Raw genomic sequence first — 26,377 nt, forward strand, 5'->3', positions numbered from 1 at the left:
GGGGAAGAGGAGACGCTTGGACCCACCCCCAGGATGCTCTTCATCAAAATTGGGGGCAAAACTGAGCTAATTCGCACTGGCACCTGTAAGGTGCTCAAAGCTGTTGCCAACGGCAGGCGTACCTTCTGCTCCTTTCCATGGTTCCAGTAAGAAGTTATTCGAAAGAAATAATAATTTTTTAAAGTGTATAGAAATTATCACAAAATTTGACCCAATCATATCTGCATATATTTCAAACTAAAAAAAAAATATGCTTCATTACCTTGAAGATAAAATTCAATATGAAACAATTAGATTATTAGGGAATAATATAAAGCAAATTATTTTAAGTATGGTCAAACGGGCAAAGTATTTTTCTATTTTACTTGATTGTACCCCCTGATGCCAGCCATCAAGAACAGTTATTAATTTGTATGAGGTATCTTAATTTAGAAAGTACGGATATTAGTGCTGCAGAAAGGTTTTTAGTATTATGTGTTTCAACAGATACGACCGGTGAATAACGAACAACATTCTTATTAAAAGACTTCAGAAGAAAATGGTTTAGATATTAGTAATTTATGCAGCCAAGAATACGACAATGGTTCAGACATGAGAGATAAACAGTTTTCGAGTAATTATGCCCAAATCGTTGTTTTTCCGAATTAAAAAATTAACCTAAGTTAAAAATAATATGTAACTGTACTTACCTTTTTTATGTAGAAAAACAATAACAATAAGCAATCACAAAAAAGATAAATGTTGCACAAATTCCTACTATTGCAACAGCAGACACAAAATAAGGTATAATCAATTTCTTGAATGTGTCTTACATACTCATTGGCATCACATATTTTCGCGTTCAAATAAGACAGAAGAGAACACCAGAGATGAACTCCTGCCCTGGTTATAACTTTCGGCCAAATAAGACAGTGTGCTAGGAGGAAGGGGTACTCAGACCTGGTAAGCTCGAGGCCGCTTTAACACAGTTAAACGTCCCAGCCCTCTCTCGGATCACCTCTAGGGGTTGAGCCTCTAACCTATCGGTCGAGCTCATGAGCTAATACTAAGCTGAGTTGACAGGAATACTCAGCAAGTCACATTAGACGTCCCCATTCTGGAGGGATAGTAAACACATCTGTTATCATCAGGGACCTCAACGCCGGACATCACAGTCGGAAGTATCTTAAACACCGTCAGACAGACCGGGCCACGAATCTGGCCTGTTAACAATATGTCATGGTATACAGATGTTGGCTTTAGGCCCCCCAGGCGGTAACCATGGAAGGATATGAATATGATGTTTTAAGGCTCCAAACGACCACTGCAAATCTCGAGCAGTTTAAAGGCTCACTGATTTCACCAACTCTACAGACGGGGGTGTTTCGTGTCGGACAACCTTGAATATCTGACTATAACAGAATGGGCAAGAATGCCATTTGGTCCCTGCCGAGTCTGAAACAGCCATCACTAGCAATGACTTGAGTCCTGCGGAGACGGATTTTAAACACCCATGGCTGAGACTGCCTAGGTACAGATCCTAATCAGTAGCTTCCCAGGTTTTACCTGAGTCAGCGGGCATTCAAATAAGACAAAAATTTTCCTGTTCAGAACTGCTTGTTTTAATGATTGCCCGATCGCTTTTTAACACGGTGCCTTCGTGCACTGCACGATCTTGCACCTATTATCGCCGTGGACCTCTCTATAGCAAAAGTAAACACTGTCAAAAAAGATGTAAGCAAACGTTAGAAATCCACCAATCTGATTAGCGTTTGTGACATCACTGCTCGCAGTGGCTTATGGGTTAAGGGATAGAAGACGATGTGCTTCTGAACCGGTCCTGAAGGCAAAATTGCTTCATATCTCCGTCTCTCCCTAATAAAAATGGTAGCTGTGTAATTTCCAAACAGAAACTTATGACAGCTTAGAAATTATATCAATTAAGGACATCTTAAAATATTAGAAATAAAATATAGCCTGGAGTGAATATACAAAATACTAGAAGGGTATTCTATAGTTAATGTTAAGAAAACTTACAGAGGAGAACAAGTAGTTTATGTATGTATAAGATGTTAAAGACAAATGATAACATGGTGAGGAGGTTAGTTTTCTATCTTGTGTAGAAAAGGCAGAAAGAAACATGGAGTTGAGTGAAAGAATGAAGCAGAAGATATCACCTAACAAGATCCTAGGTTATAACAATTGAAAGAGAATGCTTGAAGTTTTAAATTGAGTATTCATTCAATGTAGGTAGTGTAGAAAGCTACCAAACTTCAGATGGGATATATGTAGAACCTTTATTAACCCTTTGGCCTATAACCACGAGTCAGACTTGTGGTAAAGAATTTGTGTCATAAACAAAAGCCATGAGTCTGAGTCGTGGTAAAGAATTTGTGTCATAAACAAAAGCCATGAGTCTGACTCATGGTGAGGAATTTGTGCATAAAATGCCGCATATTATTATTAGAACAAGCGATTGGAGTTATTCTACATCGAATATTTTTCCTTTGATTGTTACATCAGTATTTTGTTTTTTTTTTTCAGTTGTTTCTGACAAAAACTGGATGATCTGTTATTCCCCATAACGCTTTGTTAGGTTCACATGTTTCAAATATAATTTCGTATAAAGAATTAAAAAACTCTTATACCCATCATGCCAAACTCTTATACCGATCATACCCATCATGCAATTATTTTTGTCAGCTGATCAATTGACTATGATTACACCCTAGAAGTCTTAAAATTACTATTTGTAACCTAAACATTGTTTATTATTTCACAATTCCTTTCATTACACTGAAATATATATGTCATGAAAAGTACACATTTTGCGCCAGTTCGGGTATACGGCTGAACAGTTGAACAGTTGAATGAACCGACTTTCTTGTTTATTATAGCTCGCACAATTGGCAGATATCGTGTAGGCCCAGGGTTTAATGGAACAGAATACAAATACAAGATAAAACTCACAAGTAGAAATAAATTTAAGTGGAATACTAGCTTCATGCATAGACTGGTAGACATGTTACAAGACACCTACATAACTGCAGACCTATTGGACAGCATTCTAAGTATGCGTCCAAAGTTCAACTGGTGAAGCACATGGTACATATAAATGATTGCTTTGAATAATTTACTGTCTTCATTCAATAATTTACTGGATTCAAATAAGGGGATAAAAAAGCAAGTTATTTGATAAATTCACTTTATCCAGTCTATCAGCTATAGCTGCACACATGGCAGCAAGGACATCAAGTTTTGGGAGTATTTTTTATTATTTTGAAAAAAGATGCCAGAGTTTTACATTTTGAACTTTCTGTTATAAAATGTAAGATGCAATGAAAGTAGACAAGTATAGGATGTTTTGGCAATTCAAGCACAGATCAATTATCTGCAGACAACAATAATCACATTCTTTCCCTAAAAGAAACTTGTCTGGCGGCAATAAGACCCTTGCAAAGTGCATTCATACATTCACTCATTGGGAAGAAGTTACAAAGGAATCACTATAGTTGCCATTTAGCCAATCATTTTAATTACTTGAAACATGGTGATAGATAGGATGCATATGCAAACTGTCTCTGCAAATGAATTTCTTTTTCCCAAAGTTCTAAGGTATATATGATGCAAACAAATGATTCCCAATAAAGTCACATGTAGCTATGTTCTGCCTACGTGCAGTCATTCACCCGTCCATTCATAGGACAAAGGATCAGTCTTGATCCATCTAATAACGCCAGACAGTCTGCATTATGCTTATACAGTGTAAAGGAATCCGATCCTATTTAAAATTTGACAGTGAATTTCACATTAGTGCATTTGGTGTTTATTAAATTTTGTTTTGTAAATTAATCATTCATTTACGTTTACTAGCATTTTCTACATTTTTCAAATTAAGAATTATAGATGAGTGAAAACAATAAATTAAAACCAATTTCAAAAACTAACAGAAGAAACAAAAGGATGAAAAATGAAGTTAAATCACAAGTTCCAAAATTTCATTCTTCTCTCACAAAAGATATCTGCATTAAGACATTACACACACATAAGCCATCCAAGGAGATGTTAAGAGCCATAAAAATTTCAGATGAAAGTGGTTAGAAGAGCAACAAAAATTTTTATTAAACAAAGAAACATCTTGTTAGATGCTCATGAAATCTTGTGTGCGTTTTGCTTAGATGCCCTAGTAATGCAAAAAATTGCTATGTTGGCGACAAAGACACTTCTACTCTGAGCATTGATTGTTGCAATTGTAAGCTAAATTATGGCCCAGTTTTTTGGGAAGTAAAAAACTCTACAAGGGTTTATTTCAAACACACACAAAAAGTTTGAATCAAAATAAATCAAATCAAAGGTTCTAATCAAAATAAATATTTCACGAAGTCTGAAAGTATCCTGAAAAATATGCATTTTCCAGTAATGATTCTTTTAATATAAAACTTGCTAATGGAGAGGTAGTAAACTGTGATTTTCTTACTTTGCCTTCCCTCACTCTTTGGATAACATCTGCATTATCAGAATATAGTGAAATCAAGATTAATGACTGGAAATATGGTAGTCAGTGGGAAATCAATCACAAGAGTTCCTAAATCCCATTTTGGTTGTGTATAAGGTATTTCTCCCACCTTCTTAGCATGCCTTTGTGGTGTAGTGGTCAGCACGCTTGGCACGTATTCAAAAGGTCAGAGTCCCAGCGAGGGCATTGCTATTTTTCACGTCTCGCAGCATTAAAAAAAAAAATGTCTTTACAGTAGCACCCGAACTAAAAAAGGTAGTGGTTGATGACTCTCCACCACCCAGTACTTGGCGATTGGGGCCCCTAATCCCCAGTCGCCCTTTAAAAGGAGAAGTATATAAAGTATTTCTTCTGCCTTCTTAGCACACCATCGCCATGTAGTGGTTAGCACGCTCGATGCATATTCGAGAGGTCCAAGGTTCGAGTCCCGGTGAGGGCTGTGCTAATTTTTCACATCTCCCACTTTGAAATAATCTAATTTTCCTACATGTGTTTCTGCTTCCATAAAGCATAGTACTGAACTAGACAGAAGAACTGACAAGCATTTACTGACACTAATGCAAGAAAAAGTTAATAGACAAGTGTGGTTCATACAGTAGTGACTTAGTACGGAGTTATTATCCACTGGTCTCACCTGTAGAAGATAAAATAAAATGCTTTAACCTACAAATTATGGAAGCTTTATGACAGGCCAAGAATCTACAGCAGAATTTGATCTTTTATTAAAGAAAAGAAAAAAAAAATCTGGCTTAAGAGCCATAGCCAGAATAGATCTTCTGACTTCCCTTCTGGTATCTGTAAGGTGCTCACAGTATTTATAGGAAAACTAGTTATTGACGTGATTCTTTGGAAAATGATATATTCTTGGAATTTTTCCATCATTGCACATTTTAATCTCAAGATTCCTAACTTTTTATTGATTTTGATCTTAGGATGTACAAAAAAAGGGAAATCCTGAGGAACAGTTTTTAGAATTTAAAAAAACTAGCAAGGATCTAACTGGTTTTTGTTTTAACATTCTTTTCTATATAAAAACTAGACAACAGGTTCTCAAACTTTTCAAATTTTGTATCCATATATAAGAAATACCGTAATTTCCGGAAGAAACGCCGCAGCGTTTACGTGTTTAAAACTTAAATTTTCAGCAGGTGCGGCAGCATTTCTACCCATGCGGCGTTTAGGTGCACTAAAAATAGAATATTTCCTATGATGGTCATTGTACATAGTTTGGATGGCCTTGTCAGTGTGCATAGACTGGTGCTGTTCCCACACAAAAGACCACTCAGTTGCTTTTTGCGAACGTTATTTTGTTTACATTCTTTCCCTTGAACGGACCTACATGCCTTATTCACCCTAAACGAGATCTCAGAACAATAACATTCTTCCCCTTTCAAATCAACATTCTCATCAGTTCGAATAGTCTCTCTCCTCTGCCATTCGATGAATCTTCCAGGACCCATCCTCTCCCCACCCCTGCCTTTTCTGCAATTTTTTTCAAAGGCGGACACGACTCCACCTGTCTCGCAATAACAAACTCTGACGTATTTCCCCTTCAGCATGAACGGATTTTTCTTGGCATTCTGCCAGATACAGATCCCATCAGTTTGGGTACAAGTACTTGTTGGATAGTTTTTAAGTAAGAAGGGAGCGGAAGATTTTTGAAAATGTCCCTAAATGGCACAGAAGCTATACTGCTGGTTTTAAGCTTAATGTAATTTCACGTGCTGAACAAATTAGAAATCGAGCAGCAGCTCGAGAGTTTGAAGTGGACGACAGATGTAATCGACGTTGGAAAACTGAAAAAGAACTTCTTAAAAATATGCCACAACAGAAACGAGCCAAAAGAAGTGGTACTGTAAGGTGGCCAAATCTAGAGGACGACCTTGCAAACTGGATAAAGGAGCAACGAGGAAAGGGAATGGCAATTTTGACTGTAAAAATTCGCTTACACGCAAAATTTATAGCAAAACGAATGAACATAAATGATTTCAAAGGAGGTGTAGCAGATTTATGAAAAGAAAAAATGTTTCCGTGCGTACTAGAACAGCAGTCGAGCAACAATTACCAATGAACTGGTAGTATAAAAAGTCATCTTTTCTAAAATATGTGACAGCTATTATTGACAAAAAAAAAAAAACTTCTTCGGTCGCAGATAATAAATATGGATGAAACGCCGTTAGCTTTCGACTCTCCTGCAAACAGAACTGTTGATGAAACTGGTGCAAAAACTGTATCTATGTTTATGATGGGGCATGAAAGAACGTCATTTACATGTGTGTTAGCTTGTGCCGCAAACGGTGACAAGCTAAAGCCGATGATCATTTTTAAACGAAAAACTATTCCGAAAGGAGATGGTATGTCATACATCAGGACTTACGTTGAGTTTTTGCATCTATACGGCCCACGACGATGTCACGCGCAATTTAATCTATTGCGGCGTTTATGCTGATGCGGCGCTTCTGTGTAATTTTAATTTTTTTCCCGCCATTTTTCTCGAGTGCGGCGTTTACACTGATGCGGGCTTTCTTCCGGAAATTACGGTATATAAATAAAAAATATATATATATCATCACAAAAGCATTCTCCAATTAAAAATCATGCATCTTCAATGGAGTAACCAATTCTGATATTATTCCAGGCTTTATTAATTTTAAGCGTAAACCAGGTTCAAGTTGCAATCGTATCCTATTACACTCTTTTGCAAAAAAATCAAAGCATCATGATGGAAGTGGTTCTTTTTGATGAAATTGAGTATGTGTGTAACATAGATAATAAAATGATTAAAAAATCAAGCTTATAGTACCTGTTCACGGCTCACAATCACCCACTAAGTGTTCAAAAGTTGGTCGAACCGCCCCTGGCTGCAATGCATGCTTGAATTCGTCAAGGCAAGGAGTGGTAGAGGTTCCTAATGCCATCCTGCGACATATTCTGCCAGGCATTCATCAGATGTCGCTCCAGATCTGCGATATTTTTTGTTGCCCGAATCTGACGGCCTACTATGTCCCAAACATGCTCGACTGGTGACCTTGCTGGCCAAGGAAGAGTATCAACCACATGGAGAAAGTCCAGGGATATGCGAGCAGTATGTGGCATAGCATTATTTTGTTGAAAAATAGTCCCAGGATGACGTGCCATGAAGGCTAATGCCACCGGCCGGCAGGATGGTATCAACATAGCATTGAGCTGTTAAATATGTACAGAAGATGACCTGCTGTCATAAGAAATAGTGCCCCCCACTATTACACCAGGGGTTATGGCTGTATGCCTTTGTAAAACAAAGGCTGATTGGAACCACTGTCCCCGTCCTCTCCAGACACGAACACGGTGCTCATCTGCTTCAAAAGTGAAGCGCGATTCATTGCTGAACACTATATGATGCCAGCCTGATGGCAGCCACGATGATTGGCTGTGACACCACTCCAGACGACTCCGACGATGTTGTGGGGTCAAAGGCAAATGTCTTAATGTCCTCTGTGATCGTAACACAGCCTCAGACAAGTGCCGTGAGATGGTGGAAAATACCATGGGAGGTATAGACGTTGATGTAGTGCGTTGAATAGTTGAGAATGATACCATTGGGGCAGTTCGGGCCTGGAGAACAATCTTCCTATTTTGCCTCACATTTGTGCTCCTTGGCAATTTCAGAGCCTTCCATTTCGTTGGCAATTTCCAGGTAGCAACCATTGCTGCCAACATCTTTGCACAGCAGCGTCAGTACGCTGCAGGTCGCGGCCTATTGTTCGGCATGACCACCCAACTTCACACAACCCTAAAATGCGACAACGATCGAAGTTGTTTAGTTGTCTGTAAAGTCTTCGATATCATCATAATGATATCTTTAGTAGCTTCTTTAAGGAATCACAATAGCAGCAACCAAAAAAAAGATAAATTTTCATTTCTGTTACTGGGTTTACACATTGTGAATTGCACACTAGAAATGCGGGCTATGATCGCAATTCCTGTTCATTTGCCTTAAAACTTTGAAAATTTGCATGTTCTATCAAGATGCTTTTGCATACAAATTTCGTCAGGATTGCAAAAGTCCTTTTTGGTGCTTTGAGTTTTTTGCAAAAGAGTGTATTATTTCTACAACTCATTTCAATATTTACCCTGGAGCCGTAACTAGCATATGGTCAATGTGGCTGTCTACACAGGCACCAAATCAAGTGGCGTGCAAAAATTGAATATATATATATATTTGAATAATAAAAATTAAAAACAAAATATTAAAAGAGGAAACATTTTACATTAATTTAAGTCTCTTGTGTAAAAAGTGTACCACCAAAGAAGTAATGTACCATAGTTTGAAAACTGCTGTACTAGACATTCAAATCTGCCACGACAATCTTATAATACCGCTAATTTGTCTGGTATTTATCCTGGCTTGGAAAGTACATTAAAAAAGACTAATGCATTAATATTTTATCATTTGTACTCTGCCCACTCAATTTACTTCAGTACAGAATCTGTTTTTAATTTTTCTAGCTCTGACACACTGATGGATCGCTTTAGAGTATGTTTTCAACTCCAAAAATCTCTCTACCAGAAAAGAGGCACCGTAAATAAGGATTTTGAAGCTGATCAAAGCTCTTTAGCTCGCAAAAGAGCATGAGGAGAAGAAAAACAGAATCACCAGAAAACAAGCAAAGGAAATTTTAAGAAAACTTATTTGCTTAGAAACAGCAATGATAGCCACAGTATGGGATGATACTCTTAAAAGTTTAATAATATAAACAGGAAAATAATGGTTGAAAGTTGAAATTGTTGTTAAGCTTTACATTTCTTTGTCATTTTCAGATGAAATAAAAAATATGCTGTATTTTTGCCAAAACAATACAAGGTTAAATTAAAATCTCTCCTTCAAGTTGTTTGTTCAGTAGAAGAAAGGCCACATTTGCACCACAGAATGATAAAAAGAAAGTTCTTTGAATTTGTGTTTGTTGATAAAAACGAAGACAGTATGGGCTCTGATGAGACTTTTCATGAAAACTACACTCAGATACTGAATCAGCTGCTTACTGATCTGCAAAAGAATACTGGCCTACAGTGAGTTTCAGAACATAATTTTATCCTTAAAATACCTAACTAATTTGAAATTTGATTATATTAGCAGTGTTGAAGAATCTCTGCAAAAGCTTTATTCCAGTGATACTGTGATTGAACGGATTCACTTGGAAACCTTCTTGATAGGACAAAATATACAGTATGATAGTCCATAACCGTATAGACTAGACAAAATTTTAAAAAACTAAAACTACACAGTTTATACCTGGCAATGTAATATACAAGCATGCTGACACTGTTCTGCCCGATAATATTTGCCTTCATGGTTAACGTAGCATACCCAACACAGATTAAGACTTTCGCGCCATCACACATATGTGCCAGCGAGAAACGCTCTCATTTCCTGGCACGCGCACTGGTGTGCTGGAGACTTTTTTCACTCACCCCCCGCCATCAAACATTTGTGCCAGTGTCCTGGAATGTTTTAAAGACCACTAAATGGCATCCTGTGTCCATAACTTTTGAACTGAATATAGTTTTAGGATCCATCATTCGATCACATTCGTGTTTCTATATCCCTTTGAATTTTTTTAATTCTTTTTTTTTGGGGGGGGGATACTATGTAGGATCTTTGAGGGTTACTATATGAGGTTCTATTACGCTTTGCATTGCTTTTATTTTCGAAAGCCTTGACTTCAGTTTACTATGGCGAGCCAGCGTTCTTTATCAGACAAATCGTAAAAGCTTAAAGCTATATTTCTTTTTTTAAGCGAATGCTACGCTGAGACTAACTAAACTAAGCTACGATTTGGCTAAGAATGCATACCAAGCCCGGTCCACAAAAGTCTCAGACGAGAATATCTTATCACACATCATAAATACACAGATAGAGTTCCAAAATGCTGTAGTGGCAGTACAGAGCACGGGAGGTTGCCGAACCGGCGCCGCTCGAGTGCAAAGGATTAAAATTTAATTCATTCTGATTGTATATACTATTTTGCGCTTAATTTACTCAGACACAATTGAATTGAATATATTGAAGGGATGGTTAGCTGTGAGTACCAAGTGTCTACATGGCTCATTTAAATTAAAGCCAGTCGTGTCGTTAAAATTTAATTCATTCTGATTCTACATACCATTTTGTGTTTAAGTTTCTTAGCAGCAAGTCGTGGTTAGTTTTGAACACCAAGTGCGTGAATGTTCTGTTCACTTTAGTTAAAATAAAAAGGTTGTTATAACCTTCGTCGGCAGTCATCTGTTTTTTCAAGACATAGCTCTGAAATACTAATCATTTGCATATCCCAACTACTTCCTTTGATCTGATTTTGACATTCGTCAGCTTGTTCCTTCCTGGTTTTGCAATTTTAATGGCCAGTAATGTATTATGATCGCTCTGATATGACGCTTCTTAAAGACTTATTCCAGAATTCCAATAATGCCGATGGAAATATAAAGATCCGAACCAAGCACAGCCAGCTACTGTCTGGACTGAAGTTAGGGGGTCAGGTAAGGCAACTAGTGTCAAGAGAAAAAGATTAGAGCAAAGTTCAGAGCATTCCATAGAACAACCAGTGGTCAGTGGAAGGAATCTACAAAGTTCAGCGAAAGAACCAAGAGGCCCAGTGTACCACCAGCAGTCAGTGGGAAGGAATGTACAACGTTCAGGGAAACAGCCAAGAGAGTTTTCCGGAAAGCGACAGAGAACTGGTGACATGGAACGAGCCACGAAATGTATAGTTTGCCACCGGATGATGAGCCCCGAGGAGAGAAAGCGACCAGCTCTGAAGGACACCCTCCTCAGAAAGTCAACAAGACTAACAGAGTGAAGCGGAAAGAGGAAGTTGGGCTCCCCAGCCTGAGAAGCGATGGCCAACAAGACGCCAAAGGGTGGCCCCCAACAAGAACATATCCATCGTGGAACGAGTTTTTGTAGAAAGGCACGTCGGAATATGCCAATTCGAAACCATACGCAATTTTTATTTTTATTTTCAAGTATTCAGTGCTGTTATGTAAGATATACAAAGAACTTCATAATTATCAAAATACTTCATAGCTTTGGTGAAAAACTGAAATTTACTAAATTACCCAACTTTATAACATTAAATACCTTCATAACTGTAGTATTATAATCTGTTTGATAAAAGCTTAACTACTTTATTCATCTATTATGCATTAAAATATTTTCTGATTTATTTAACATAATTATCAGGATTACTAAATGTGTTAAAAAGTTCCATACATACTTGTGCGCAGTTTGATTGCATGTTTGTGTAATTAATTTTGATTTTCATAAACGCAAATGAAATACTATCTCGGAATAAATACTACAGTACAAGGTCTGTAATCCGGACATACATAATCCGGAATGATCTATAATCCGGACCTCAAAGCTACAAACTTTATACACATGCGCATCATGCATTTACGCATGCACATTTTAATGTATAACGGAAAGTATAAGCTAGACTAAAATTATCTAAGGCATTTCAGTTAATGTTGCAGATTGCACTGTTTCTTAATCTCCTAACTGGATCCGGCTTATTATTTTTTGCAGACTGTTTTATAAAAATTAAGCTTGAACTTTCGATTATGTCAAAAAGAGTTTCCAATTCCGGAGCTGCCAAAGGATCTACAAAGCGAAAGTATTTTTCGATGTGCATTAAACGAAAAGTGGAATTGCTGCAAAAAATGGATAAAGGCCTATCCGTCTCAAAATTATGCAAGTAGTATGGCATTGGAAAGTCCACTGTATATGACACAAGAAAAAGGAACTTTTTGAATTTTTTGTGGAAGCATCTTAAAAAACTTACATTGTAAGAAATGTTTCAAACAAAACGTGGAATTGCTGCAAAAAATGGATAAAGACATAAAGTGACAAAGAGGTTAGAGAAAACGAAAAAATTTCAATTGACAAGTTAGTCGATATTCTCGGCACAGCAATTACAGGACTTGAACAGAGGAACTTTGTAACTGAACAAGAAATTATGTCTATTTACAGAATTAAAGAGAAAGTATTAGCACATAAAAGGAAGCAACTTAAACAACTTACATTGAAAGAAATGTTTAATAAAGTAAACAAATAAATATTAAGCTTTTTTGTTGTAAATTTTGATACCCTTTAGATCATAACTGCTCTTTATTTCATAAATCATGGTTTCATATTTTTAATTTTATAATTTCTGCATGCCATCTTATCAGATTTAAATTGATGATCTATAATCCGGAATTGCCGAAGTCCCGACGTGTCCGGATTAAAGACTTTGTACTGTATATATTTTCTCATCTAACTTTTCTCTCTTTTTCATATAAATATGTATTTTTCGTGTTTGACAGTTTTTTCATCCATATAAACATGTTACTGTGGTGAAAAATATTTTTATCAATGAAAAATTAACTATAAACTTCATCAAAACCTCCCAGTTTTCTGCCTGAATTCCTTTGTGACAAAATATGCTTTGTATCTAACCGCTTCCTTCCTTCCATTTCTTTTTATAGACCCATTTGTTTCTTAGCATCTTTTATTTTTCTGGCTTCTCAATTAATTCCCAGACTTTGTTTCCGCATTATGTCAATTTCTTCTCTCATTGCCCTTATTTGATGAGAAATCGCCCATTTTCCCACAAAATCAGGGATATGCCCTAGATGGATGGAGAGCCTTCTGGAGCATATTCCTACCTGGTTTATCCTAGAATGTTCTCAAACACAACCAAAAGCTATATAAACTCTGCTGGTATGCTCTGTCCATCGAGTTGATAGTCAGTGAGTTCCTAGTCTAGTGCCGAGTTCATTGTTGAGTATATCGAGAAAGTCTCTTGGTGTATCGTGGGGTTTAATCTTAGAGTGTCCTGAGCCCGGGAACGACTACACCGGGGAGTCGGGAGCCGTATTCTAGTGTATCGTCGAGAGTACATGGAGTTCCGAGAATGACCAAGCAGATTTAATGTATAACGGACAGTATAAGCTAGGCTAAAATTATCTAAGGCATTTCAGTTAATGTTGCAGATTGCACTGTTTCTTAATCTTCTAATTGGATCCGGCTTATTATTTTTTGCAGACTGTTTTATAAAAATTAAGCTTGAACTTTTGATTATGTCAAAAAGAGTTTCCAATTCTGGAGCTGCCAAAGGATCTACAAAGCGAAAGTATGTTTCGATGTCCATTAAACGAAAAGTGGAATTGCTGCAAAAAATGGATAAAGGCCTATCCGTCTCAAAATTATGCAAGTAGTATGGCATTGGAAAGTCCACTGTATATGACACAAGAAAAGGGAACTTTTTGTGGAAGCATCTTAAACAACTTACATTGAAAGAAATGTTTAAATAAAGTGAACAAGTAAATATTAAGCTTTTTTTTTGTAAATTTTGATACCCTTTAGATCATAATTGTTCTTTATTTCATACATTACGATTTCATATTTTTAATTGTATAATTTCTGCATGCCATCTTACCAGATTTAAATTGATGATCTATAATCCGGAAAAATCCCTAATCCGGAATCGCCGAAGTTCCGACGAGTCTGGATTATGGACTTTGTACTGTATTTTGTTTTCCAGTTCCTGTGTTTAGCTGTAAAAGGTAAATTCACTTCAAATATGTTTCTGTGCACTTTTGACGATGTGAATACTGTAATGTGCGTACAGTAAAATCTCAACTAAAAAAATATCCGGAAAGCTCTTGAAATTTTGGAGAGTCAAGGATATAAAACATGAAATACTGTAGAAAGGTAAGTGAATGGAAGAATAAACTACTAGTCTAAAATCATAATAACAGTTCCTCTTATTTGTATGAACCTGACTATCAAAAGCCAAGATTTAATATTATGCAAGATTTTGAAAAACGTGTATGCTGCTGATCTTTGGAATATGATAACAGGTGATTTTTGCAATGGTTGTTTTGTGGATTAAGACTGCAAGTTGAGACTTTATATTAGTAATCTGAAAATTTGAAGCAGTAATTTTACATCCAACAATCTCTGCCAAATAACTTGCACATTATAAGTAATTAAAATATATATTTTAACCACTTGTTATTAATTTTATAAAGTACATTCTATAATTCTATTATTTTCATCTATTTAAATGTTTGCCATTATAAATTTCATACTACTCTTTTAAGATTTCACAGTTGCTAATTAAGCGAACAGAACAGGATATTTTTTATCCTGACTTACTTCACAATTTATTTAGTTATTTTATACATATATTTTATGTAAGAAAGGTATCTGTGTGCAAAAGATATATACACATGTGTTTGGAATATATATATACAAATAATTTTTTAAAAGGAAAATTTATAATCCTTCCAAGAATTTTCGTGCATTATGCTGCTGAAAATTTATCAATAAATATATAAAGAAAGAAATTTAGAATCAATTTTTCACAAAGACTAAAAATTGAAATTCAAATTAACTTGATAAAATCTGATAAATGTAGAATATTACATATTCTTTTTAGACTAGTAAAATCTTTTTAAATTGAAACATATTTTTAATGATTTTATCATCCCCCCCCCTTTGCTACTGGTGTTTGATAAGAGGTTCTAGAAAAGTTTTGTGTTAAGTTTATTTTGAACTTTCAAAGATAGTTCACTGTAGGATTTTAACTATTTCTATATTTTTAAGGGCACGTTTTCATTTTTTTTAAGATTCTTTTTAAATTGGAAGTTATTTTTCATGATTGTACTTTGTATTTTTGCCATTTTGCTTCTCTCTGAAGAGGACCAGAACTTTCGTGTCAACTATTAAGGTTAAAAAATATATTGAAATGGTTCATCAGCTGATTCTGGATACAGAAAAGTAAGGATTTTGTTTTAGAAGGGGAAATATAATTAAGTTCGACATACCTCCACTTGATGATGTTATGTTGAAGTTGGTTGGATTTCTCTTCTTTCTTGTTCTTTTATACTTTTTGGGGGGGGGGTCTTGTGATGGTTTATTTTAATTTTTACATTTTAAAATATTCTTTTACATTTACAGGATTTTATGAAGTTCATTTGAATTACAATTTTTGTCTTTGTGAAAAGTTGATTCTAAATTTCTTTATATATATAAGAAATCGTACACTCCTAGAAAAAATTAATTTATGTGTTTATTTATCCCACATTTTCATTTTGAAACATTTTAGAACATGCTTTTCCTCAATATTTTAAAAGTTGATTTTTTGTTGAACTGAAATATGTAATATGGAAAAATTCTATCCAAAAATATAATTCAACTCAGAATTGAAACAGGAGATAAATAGTGATAATAATAATGTGGGGTATTTGATCCTCTTCTAATAATCATTTGAAACATTTTAGCATGTATTTCAATTCAGCTGAAACAATAAAAATACAGAAAAATTCTCACAGAAACATAATTCGTCTGAGAAACAAAACAGGAGAAAAATGGATTGGTCTAAAACAGGGTCTTCTTGAACTTTCTTCAGTCGCAGCCCCTTTTTATCACTGATATTTTTCGTGACCCCAGGATATTTCTGCAATTAATTACATTAAAAAGAAAGATCTTAAACAGTTGTCTCTTTCTAATATGCTGTAATGATATAAGTTATGTGTATGAGACATTATTACCTAAGTCAGTTGGCTTTCCACAGAGAAAAATCTGCAACATATTTTCAATTTGAGAAATACAGTTTACATATTTTGAGAATAAAAGAACATACATCAGCAAGTTCATTCATTAATAATGATTAGTTAGGAAAACTCAGTTACATGGTAGACATTTTCTAAAAACCTAATGATCTGAATTTCTCGCCATAGAGAGAAATTAAACATTTTAATACTGAGCACCAATATTGAAGCTTTTAATACTTTGGCTTTTTTAATACTTTGGCAAGGAGAATTGAACAAAAACAACAGAAACATGTTTTTCAGAATTTACCGAAGAAAATAAAACAGATTTCTTGTTTAAAACAAGATATGATAAAACTGACAGAAAAACCTTTTGAAAAATTTCCAAATAAGGAATTAGGTTGGATCTGTGATCCATTTCCCTTTGATATTTTCAATTCCAATATACCCCTAAATGAAAAAGAACAATTAATTTATATTTCAAGCGATGGAATACTGTGTGTTCAAGTTAAGTCTCTGCCAAAAATTTTAGTTATCTAATGGAAACGAATGTGCCAATTTAAAAGGAATGAAAGTAAATTATTACGCCTCTTACATAAAATTGTATAGTGAACCTTTAGCTTATATTTTTAAAGCTTCTAAAATGCTTATGTTACATCTCTCTGTTATATAAGCATTGAAAGTGGATTTCTCACTGAAATACAAATAATTTTGCAATTGAATTACTATGGTGAATTTTTTTATTGAAATATATTTTCTCTGTGCCATTTAGTTGCATCTACTACAAATGAAAGTTTAAAGAACTGTTTTTAAAATATTTTGAATTTGTTGTCATATTGATCTACGAAGCACTAGATTAGTGAGTTTTTATTACATTATTGAAAAATATAGTTTTTAAACAAAGAAAAAATTTTCAGCGGGGTTAATATTTGTCAAATATGAATGTGTTTTCAAAGCAGAAAATAATAAGTGATAAAAAGAAAATCCAGTTAGAACATTCATATCTCTAATTACTCTAACAAAGTAACTTGCTTTGATTTAATCTTTATAATACAATATATTTTACAATCATAAGGCAAAATCCAATGTGAAAGGTATGTGAAGATTACGATAGTACCTACAGTATTCAACATTTCATATAATCCTATAACCGGATAATAATATTAAAATATATTTTATATGAATGAAGGTTTCTTATTATAGAAACAGTCAAATTATGCAATTACATAAAAGAACGCACTTTCAGACTATATACTTAATACTGTTTACAAGTGCATATCGAAGTTCTGTTTATGTTACCTCTTGCCTCTTAAGCTCATGTTCAAGAATTACCATCCAGGCAAAACTAGTCGACTTATCTGTGACGTCAAAAATTCGAAAAGTGCGGTAGGGTTCGGAAATGCACGTCTAAAACAGTTTATAGAGTGAATTAGTCGCACCCTCTTGTTATTTTTTGTTGTTGCTGTCGTTGTATTTTATGTCCTCTGAAGCGCTTATAGTTGAAACGATATCAGAGGAGTAACAGGATCATTGGACCGTCAGCCTCCTTCAAATCGAGAGGCTTTGGTGACAGACACAGTGCAGATCACTAAAATTCCTTGACACTGGCCTTGAAGTTATGAATTTTGTAATGTCAATTGGAACCGAAACTGAACGAATTGCTGCTATGCCAGAGCCTATCATCCCATATTTTGTAACAGCTCAAACACTGCAACCTTATTTCACTTAGCAAGTACAGACAGATGCTCTTTCCATACAGTGGGCTGAAGCAAAGATTACATACCATAAGGATTTTTAGGGTAAGCTCTTTATAACCTTGGATACTGAATTTTGAGATCAGGTGTTATATTGCTGTTGAATAGTCTGCTAGATCACTGGATCTTAACATCTTTAGGTTTCTTCCTGCTCAGAGATTTAAATCTGTTATACATTAAAATAAAATGATGATAATCTAATCTAACAAAGAATACACATCGATGTAAGTATTAATAAAGAAATATCAATAATCTAAACAAAGAATAAGTTACATATGGTGTAATATTTTTGCAAGAAACTTTTCAGTGGATTAAGAATCCTCCTATGATGAATGCATAAAATGACTCTTGTTGTTGAACAGCTTCTTTCAAAATGTTACAACAGTGGTGAAAATGGTGTAATCAACATATTTGGTGATCCTATGGTGAATACATACACAAATGTCCCTCTGGTGAATGATTTTTGCCTCATTAAGTGTATTTGCTGAAAATTATTATGACCATTATTGGAACTCGATCCTTAATTTTTGCTTTAACACGAAGCATTTCATAATATGTTTCATACACCTCAACTTAACTGTGAACTAGTTCTGAGAATTGCTAACACAACTAAATGACTATTCATAACGAACTTAAATTCAATAATTTTGCCTCAGAGATTGTTGCAACACTTTTTAAATCTGTTTTTCTAGTTCCTAATCTGTTTTGCTACTAACTACCAATAATTCAACAAAAAAGAATGTTGTAAGATGTCTAAGGATATTTGACTTTGTTTCAGAAGTTGGAAAGCTGCTGGTTATGGAAATCAATATAGTCTGCTAAAGTCTTTAGGCATATCCTCAGCCAGGCAAACAAAATATTCTCTACGAAGTTCTTTTTAAATGTAAAACAGAGTTTAATGAGTAACATGATTTCAGCCACAGAAACAGAAAATGGCCTTGTGGCAATTTACAGATTTTGATGGCAATCACAAGAACAGTTAATAATGAAGCATGATGGCTCTTCCTGAAACTGCTGGGGCCTACAGGACCTAAATTAAATATTTAAGTCAAGCTTTAAAAAGTTTCCATTATTCTCGTATTTGTTAACAGAATATTAACTTGAAATGTTAACAGAATGTAAATGTCAAACATGAAAATCAAAGAAGCTGCATTTATGCATTATGTTGGGAAGAAATTTCAAATATTGCTTTTCATTATAATCAAAATTTCCTATTCCATATAAATCATCCATTTATAAAGATGGAAGCAATGAGGTATCACTAGTAGAAGAGCTAATATTCAACACTAGTTATAGGAAATCCAGAAAGATGAGCAAACTGCAACATATATCTGCTATATCTGAAATATAATTGTTGAGACATTAGGTATTTTTTGGAAGCAGGTGTCATGGAAAATGAGTAACACCCTCGCCAAGAATCAAACCACAGATCTCTGGAATAAGTACCCAGCGTGCAGACCACTACACTGCGAAGGCATGCTAAGGCGAGAGAAATACCTTATATAGTGAGAATTTATAATATTAAACGCACAGGCTTCACATAACAGGTGTCATGATATGGCAAAAAGGTACATATGCATAGCCTGATCACCATTAATATCCTTATCTAAAAGCCCCAAACCTGTGATTTGCTTTTTCTAGAGCAAAGTCATTATTTAAGCATTTTTCACCTAAGTATAAAATATGAAGAAGGAAAATGAGCTTCAAATCAAGTAAACGTATCTTCACGTTTTGATTAACAAAATCTTAATGCTCTGAAAGTCAGTTTTCTAATATCAAATTTTAAAACAATTGTATACATGACATTTACCCAAATTTCAAATTACCCATTAACATCTGAAATAAGGTTTGATTAAAGTATATAGAAAAAGATTAAAATAATACTGGTTTTTAGAAGAAATGTGGTTCAAGAAAAATCAAGAAAATTGAATTTTTCACTATGCAGTAACTAAAAGAGCAAAGTCCTCATGAGTCTTTCCATATTCAAAGAAGCAAGTAAGAATTTTTTTTGTTAATACAATTTAATCCAAATATCTCTACCAAAAAAAATATCTATAATGCAGAAATAAGTTTATTTACTTATTTAAATTTTACATGAATGAACACACTGTTTTAAGTGAACAATGATTTGTTAACAAAACTTAATCGCAATGTCTCTAGATAGTAAGGACAAGGAATGCTTTTTTTCTCCCTTCCCTGCAAATAAATCAACATACTATTTTAACAGATGTAACAATGCTTTGTTAACATGATTTAATTATGATGCCTCCAGGTTAAAAAAAAAAAAAACTAACTACCCATATGCAGAAATGTTTACAAAAATATAAATATGCAAAAACGCTTTTTTTTTTCCTTTTATGAATTAACAGACTATTTTTACAGCAATGAGTTCCTGAATAAATAATTTAAACACATGCATTCATTACAGGAAAAAAAATTTCTTAAACATACCTACTTTTAATATTTCCTCCTTATCTATTCCAAATAAAGCTGTCAGTTGATTGGACACATCATCAGGCTTGGCATTTTTTAGGTCAATTTTATTCAGAACAGGAATTACAGCCAAATGATGTGAGCGAGCTAAATTGAAATTTGCAACAGTTTGAGCTTGAACTCCCTGAAAATTAACTTCAATAAATTATATAAAAAAAAGTCCAAAACATAAACTGCTGTCTGTTAAAATTACAACATTAAGAAGGAAATATTCAATGGACCTAAAATTTACATGACATATCTACAGCATAGTAGGAAATGTAAGCAACTAATAATGCAGTATCATGAGTATTAGTACTACTTCCTAGATGCAAGTGTAATAGGAAAACAAAATGAGCATTTATAACCTGGTATTATGGTTGTTCATGTTTGCTGGTGTAAAATATCAAAATATGCAATCTATAAGGAGACAGAACTCAAACTAACAAACACATTACCTGAATTTGTTCATGATAGGAATTACATTAATCATGATTATGAATTATCTTCACAGAAAGCTGATGCTTGTATTAGAAGCAATCCCATCACTGGCATGCAAATATGGAATTAATAGGTCCATGAGCGATGAATGAAGCAAATTCTAGATTAAAATTAAATCACATCATAGCCCAAACACATCATAGCCCAAAAGAAGAAAACATTTTGTACATGTCTTCATAGATCATACAGTCATGCACCTTATATATTAGCACCTTACCTGACCTTAGGTCATAAAATGTTCCTAAGCTGAGGAATTATGGTGTATGTCACAACCAAAAGAATCTATACATGTGATATAATGTCATTTGTAATGCTGCAGATTGTTAACACGGAAGTCATTGCTTTACCTACCGGTTATTAGATTGGTGGTCAATGGCCTTCATAGACGTACTGAAAGATGTGCATATGAATGGGTGAATGGGATGAAGAGATAACAGCAGTTTTATTGGTGACAGAACAATATATAAAATATTTTTCACTTGTTCCCTTTACTGAGATAAACACATAAGAACAACATTTTTTAATTTCATTCTATATTTCTCTATTTAATGGGAGGATTCTGTTTAACGAATATTTTTCTCAGTTTTAAAGATTGCCAAACCTTAAAAAAATTTTCCACTTTTGAATTTTCTTAGTTTCCTCTGAAAATAAAATACTTTGGGCAATCAATTTTCAACTATGCCCAGTTCATGGGAATGGGACTATTCACTGCCGCCATTTTGCCATCATTATATTTCGCCTTTGGGTCAATTCGACATCAAGATATACTTTTCTTTACATGCCTGTATCTTGCCATATCATATTTAGATTATTTATTTTAATAATTTTATTCATCTATTATATACCTGTGCATGTCTTAAATTTAAAAAAATAAATAAATAAAGCTTTTGTAACTAAGCTCATCTAGAATTACTAAACTACTACCCAAAACTAATGATTTTTTTAAGTGTTACTCACAGCAAAAAGATTTCATGAATTTTTTTCATTTTCTCTTAACAATAAAATGTTAGTTTTGGGGAAAAAAAAAAAAAAAAAACTTTCACTGTGTTTTGCATAATTCACATGCTCTATAGAATTCTACACTAATACTGCCATCTGAAAAAGCGAAATGCAATGCAATAAAATGAAAACACAATCAATAAAGAGTTTTTTTAATAAAGGAGATTAAAAAGAATACATAAATAACTGCCATCTGAAATAAATACTGCCATCTGAAATACTGCCAATAAATCTGATGCAATGCAATACAATGAAAACACAATCAATAAAGAGTTTTTTTAATAAAGGAGATTAAAAAGAATACATAAATAACACAAAAAAAAGGGGGTAAGCTATTATCACAGAAGTGCAAGAAAGAAAACTTAACAGTGATATAATCTGAACGCCGAAATATTTACTGCAACAAAAAGGAAACATTTTTTTAATTAAATGAGAATTAGAAGAATACCCAAATGAAAAAGGAAGCTAATATCACAAAAATGCAAGGGAGTTGGGTTAATATAATGTACAAAGCTAAAGCTGTAACTTGATTTTTTATAATAAATTAATGCAATTCGGCGAACTCTGCAAGAAACCAATGGTCAAATATTACTTTTGTGTGTAATTTAATATATTAATCAACACATATATGCAATCGAAAACTATATTCAGTTTGAAAAACTAACTAAAACTGATTAGAATATGCGCGGATTTTAGACGTACATAGCAAATATTTGCTCCCAATGCCTACTTTCAATATAGAAAGTGTCTGCAAAAATTCATTCTACAATTGTAACTAAGCTCATCTTAGCATCTAGGTTATGAAATTCTGCATTTAATGTTGGCATAACTTTCTAACTCTGTGTAACTTCTATATATCCCATATACATGAAAACTGATCGTAATTAGGTTGATTGATAACAATATTGATCATAATTATAATAGATGGAGTATTTAAGTCTGCATTTTTATGTGTCACAAATATATCTATTTCATTTTTTTTTATCACTTACTTATTTTTTTCTTTTTTTAGGCCAAAAAAAAAAAAACTTTCTAGCTTTCTGATAAAGAAGTTAGCTATAACGTTTCAATGATAAATTTGAAAATTTTGCCTATTTATTTCATTTTATTTATTTATTTTGGGTGTGTGAGCTTGGATAAAGAAAAAAAATATCATTTTGATGTTCCTCAACAGCTATCTGTAATGCTATATGGCTAAGACTAATTATATGCTGGGAAAGATGTTATGTAATTAAAGAACATAATAAGTTATTTTTATAGTATAATGGGATATTATATAAAAACCTTTACGTTCTTGAATTAGATTGTAAAGCACTTCTCCAATGACTTAGGTACACTCGCTGAAAAATATTTCCTTTCCTTAATTGTTATTATTTTAAAACAGATTAAACGTTTATATCAAGAAATATGCAAAGACATCATTAATCTTCATTATCAAAAATTTCTTTCATTTTAGAGAGAGTTTTTTTTTTTTTTTTTTTTCTCATTTTTCCCCTTCTATTTCTTAATGCGACACTGTACGGGCAGCCTATGAGCTTGTATGGAAGCGTACATTTTCAGGCAGACAGAGCCAACGCTTTCTAGATAGTTACAAGACCTGAGCACGAAAGTGTGACGTCACAGCAGAAGACTGGTTGCTCGTGGATCTGCTCTTCATTTACCCTTAGTTTTACTTGTATATTTACCTAGCTTTTGCTTTTTTTTCTGTTAGTTTCACTTACTGTTTACAGTTTATAACTTAGAAAAAATTCACAGTGGAATTTTAAACTTAATCTTATGCATTAACCCAGAAAACTGGAAGATTTCTTTGTTTTTTAATATATTGTAAAGTATAGGAAACAGAAACTGATGAATAAGTTTCATTTCTAATATTCTGGCTTTACTGATTATTATTATTTAGATGATTAATAAAAACCTTATCTGTAATTTTTTGTTAGAATATACACTGGTTATCATAAATTAAGGAAAAATCACAAAAATCATGATTACTGAAAGAGTTACATGTAGAATTTTATGAAACTTGCCCACAATATACAACACATAGTAAGGTATCAAGTAACATAAAAATAAATTACCAGACAATTATGATAGTATAGAAATTAGCACATGCATAAAATGAACAAATTGAAGGTGTCAGTTTGCTATAGGAAAAGTACCTTCAATAGGGAATATGGTCGCCTCTAGAAGCAATACAGGACATACAGTGATGCATGATGTTTTAAATTATGCGGTCTATCAGTTCCATAGGAAGCGAGAGCCATTGTTCTTGCAAAGCTGTTGCAAACACGGCAAGGATCTGAGGGGGCAGACTGAGAGCAACTAGACGTCTCTCTAAATCATCCCAAATGTTCTCGATAGGATTCAAATCCGAGGATCGAGCTGGCCACTCCCTGCTCATAATTGCTTCCTGTTGAAGATAATCATCTATGATGCGAGCCCAGTGTGGTCTTCAGTTATTGTCCTGTAACAGGAAAGCATCACCTATCGCCCTGACACATGGGTGCAAATAAGCATCAAGGATGTCATCTCTATAAACCGGAGCATTCACTGTTTCCGTTGGACATGGAGACATGGAGGACTGTGCATCCACCCAAAGAGATGCCACCCCAAACACAGACACTGCCTCTTCCGTATGCATCTCTTTAATGTCTGATAACGGGTTCCAGGTTCTCTCCATATCAAATAACGCCTACTATCATTTTCTAGATTAAACCTGAACTCACCCATAAAGAGAACAGCCCTCCACTATCATGTGTCCAGTGGACATGTTGTTTTGCATACTGCAAACGGGCCCTCTTATGGTGTCACGTCAGCAGCACGCAAATGGCTGGTCGTCTCGCATACAGACCACCTTCGTGAAGCCTTCTATGCACAGTTGATGTTGACATCAACCTTCCGGTGCCTGCAGCAAGGGAGGATCTAAGAAGAGTCGGAACAGCGGTTCTATTCCTGCATGCACATAATGTCAAATATCGGCCATCAGCGCTTGTCGTAGCAGTTGGCGGTCCTTGGCTAAACCTCCTAGAGGCCGAATCTGTGGTTTGAAATCGCCTCCAAAGTCTATGAACCACAGAAGGCCTCACATTTAGCCATCTGGCCACTTCTGTTTGACTTTATCCTGCCTCTAGTCTCCCAATGGCTCTCCATCGTAGTTCTGCAGGCAAATGATGCCTGAAGGTCATTGTTACGAATTGGCTATCTCAGATTTCTGATGTCACCATCACAGTGCAATATGTGTAATTGCTCTCAAACATGGACTTTTATTCTCCTCACAGATGACGTATTCCGAGTGCAGTGCCACTAATTTGCATATCGCAGTTTTACTCGGCTACTCTTACTTGGCAACATATTCAAATTTTACACGGTTTGGCTTATTTTTTAGGGAGTTGTCGGTATTTTGTGATTTTTCCTTAATTTATGATAACCAGTGTATATCATATTGATTTAAATCATATAAAAAATGGAGTATATCGAGATGAAATACTACATTTAGTAAGGAATTATAAGCCAAATAAAATAAAAACATCTGCCCTGAAGATAAAGATAATGCCGACAGATCAACTTCCAATTCATTGCGCACCACGGCGTCCCCCCCCCAGGCCCCAGAGCAGCGTGAAATTGATAAACAGATTTCGGAATGGTTAGAGAAACAAAGGATATCCCTTTATCCATTTTTTGCAACAATTCCACTTTTTGTTTGATGGACGTCGAAACATACTTTCGCTTTGTAGATCCTTTGGGAGCTCCAGCATCGAAAATTCTATTTGACATAATCGAAAGTTCAAGCTTACTTTTGTAAAATTGCTCTAGTCTTCAAAAAATAAGCTGGATCCAATTCGAAGATTGAGGAACAACACAATCTGCAACATTAACTGAAATAGATAATTTTAGCTTATACCGTCCGTTATACATTAAACGCGCATGCGTAAACGTATTATGCACATGCGCTCACACATACATGCAGCCGTAAAGGTCTGACGTGCATGCATAAACACTTATGCGCATGCGCAGAAAGTTTGTAGCTTTGACATCCGGATTATGGGTGTCCGAATTAACGATTTTTGACTGTATACTGATTTTTCCTTTTGAAAATTAACTTATCCTAAATGAAACAAAAAGTGAATGAAATCAAAATGCAGGATTAGCAGGCTTCAAGAGGTAATACTGTGAATTTTAAGTGATAGACAATGGTAAACATTATATCACGTTTGTATTAATATATAACATATTACCTCAATGTAAACTTTTGTCGAAAATTTCGCAGAATAAAAAACTTGTTGAAACAAATATACCATTAATTTCATGTTAGAGACCAAAATTCTAAATTGAATTTACACATGAGTAAGCATTTACTTATAAAATTGCAACAATAAAAAATAAAATTTTCGTGCAATTTAAAATATGTTACATGTCTTGTCCTAGTCATAAAATTTTATTTTTTCATTTTGCATCTACAAATTCTTTGTAGTGGAAGTTTCAATTTATTTTGTTTCTCAGTTGAAATTTTAATTTCATTAATTCCTAGAAGAATTTCTTAAAACCTCTTCAGTTCAAAATCTAAATTTAGAATAGACTTTTTAAT

General features: G+C 34.2%; 1 protein-coding gene across 2 annotated transcripts in view; it reads right to left on the bottom strand.

The window, feature by feature from the left end:
* waw (Translation factor waclaw) overlaps positions 1 to 26,377 on the bottom strand; it is a 166,188-nt gene that overhangs the window by 94,265 nt on the left and 45,546 nt on the right. For both annotated transcript variants that reach the window (XM_085807117.1, XM_035366146.2), the window contains exon 7: positions 20,279 to 20,440. In XM_085807117.1, coding sequence (XP_085663243.1) covers positions 20,279 to 20,440 — 162 coding nt within the window. The remainder of the gene's footprint in view (positions 1 to 20,278; positions 20,441 to 26,377) is intronic.

This window comes from Stegodyphus dumicola, chromosome X1 (assembly GCF_044657685.1).
Source record: "Stegodyphus dumicola isolate Sdum_Otavi_A_Nest chromosome X1, ASM4465768v1".
Taxonomy (NCBI): Eukaryota; Metazoa; Arthropoda; class Arachnida; order Araneae; family Eresidae; genus Stegodyphus; species Stegodyphus dumicola.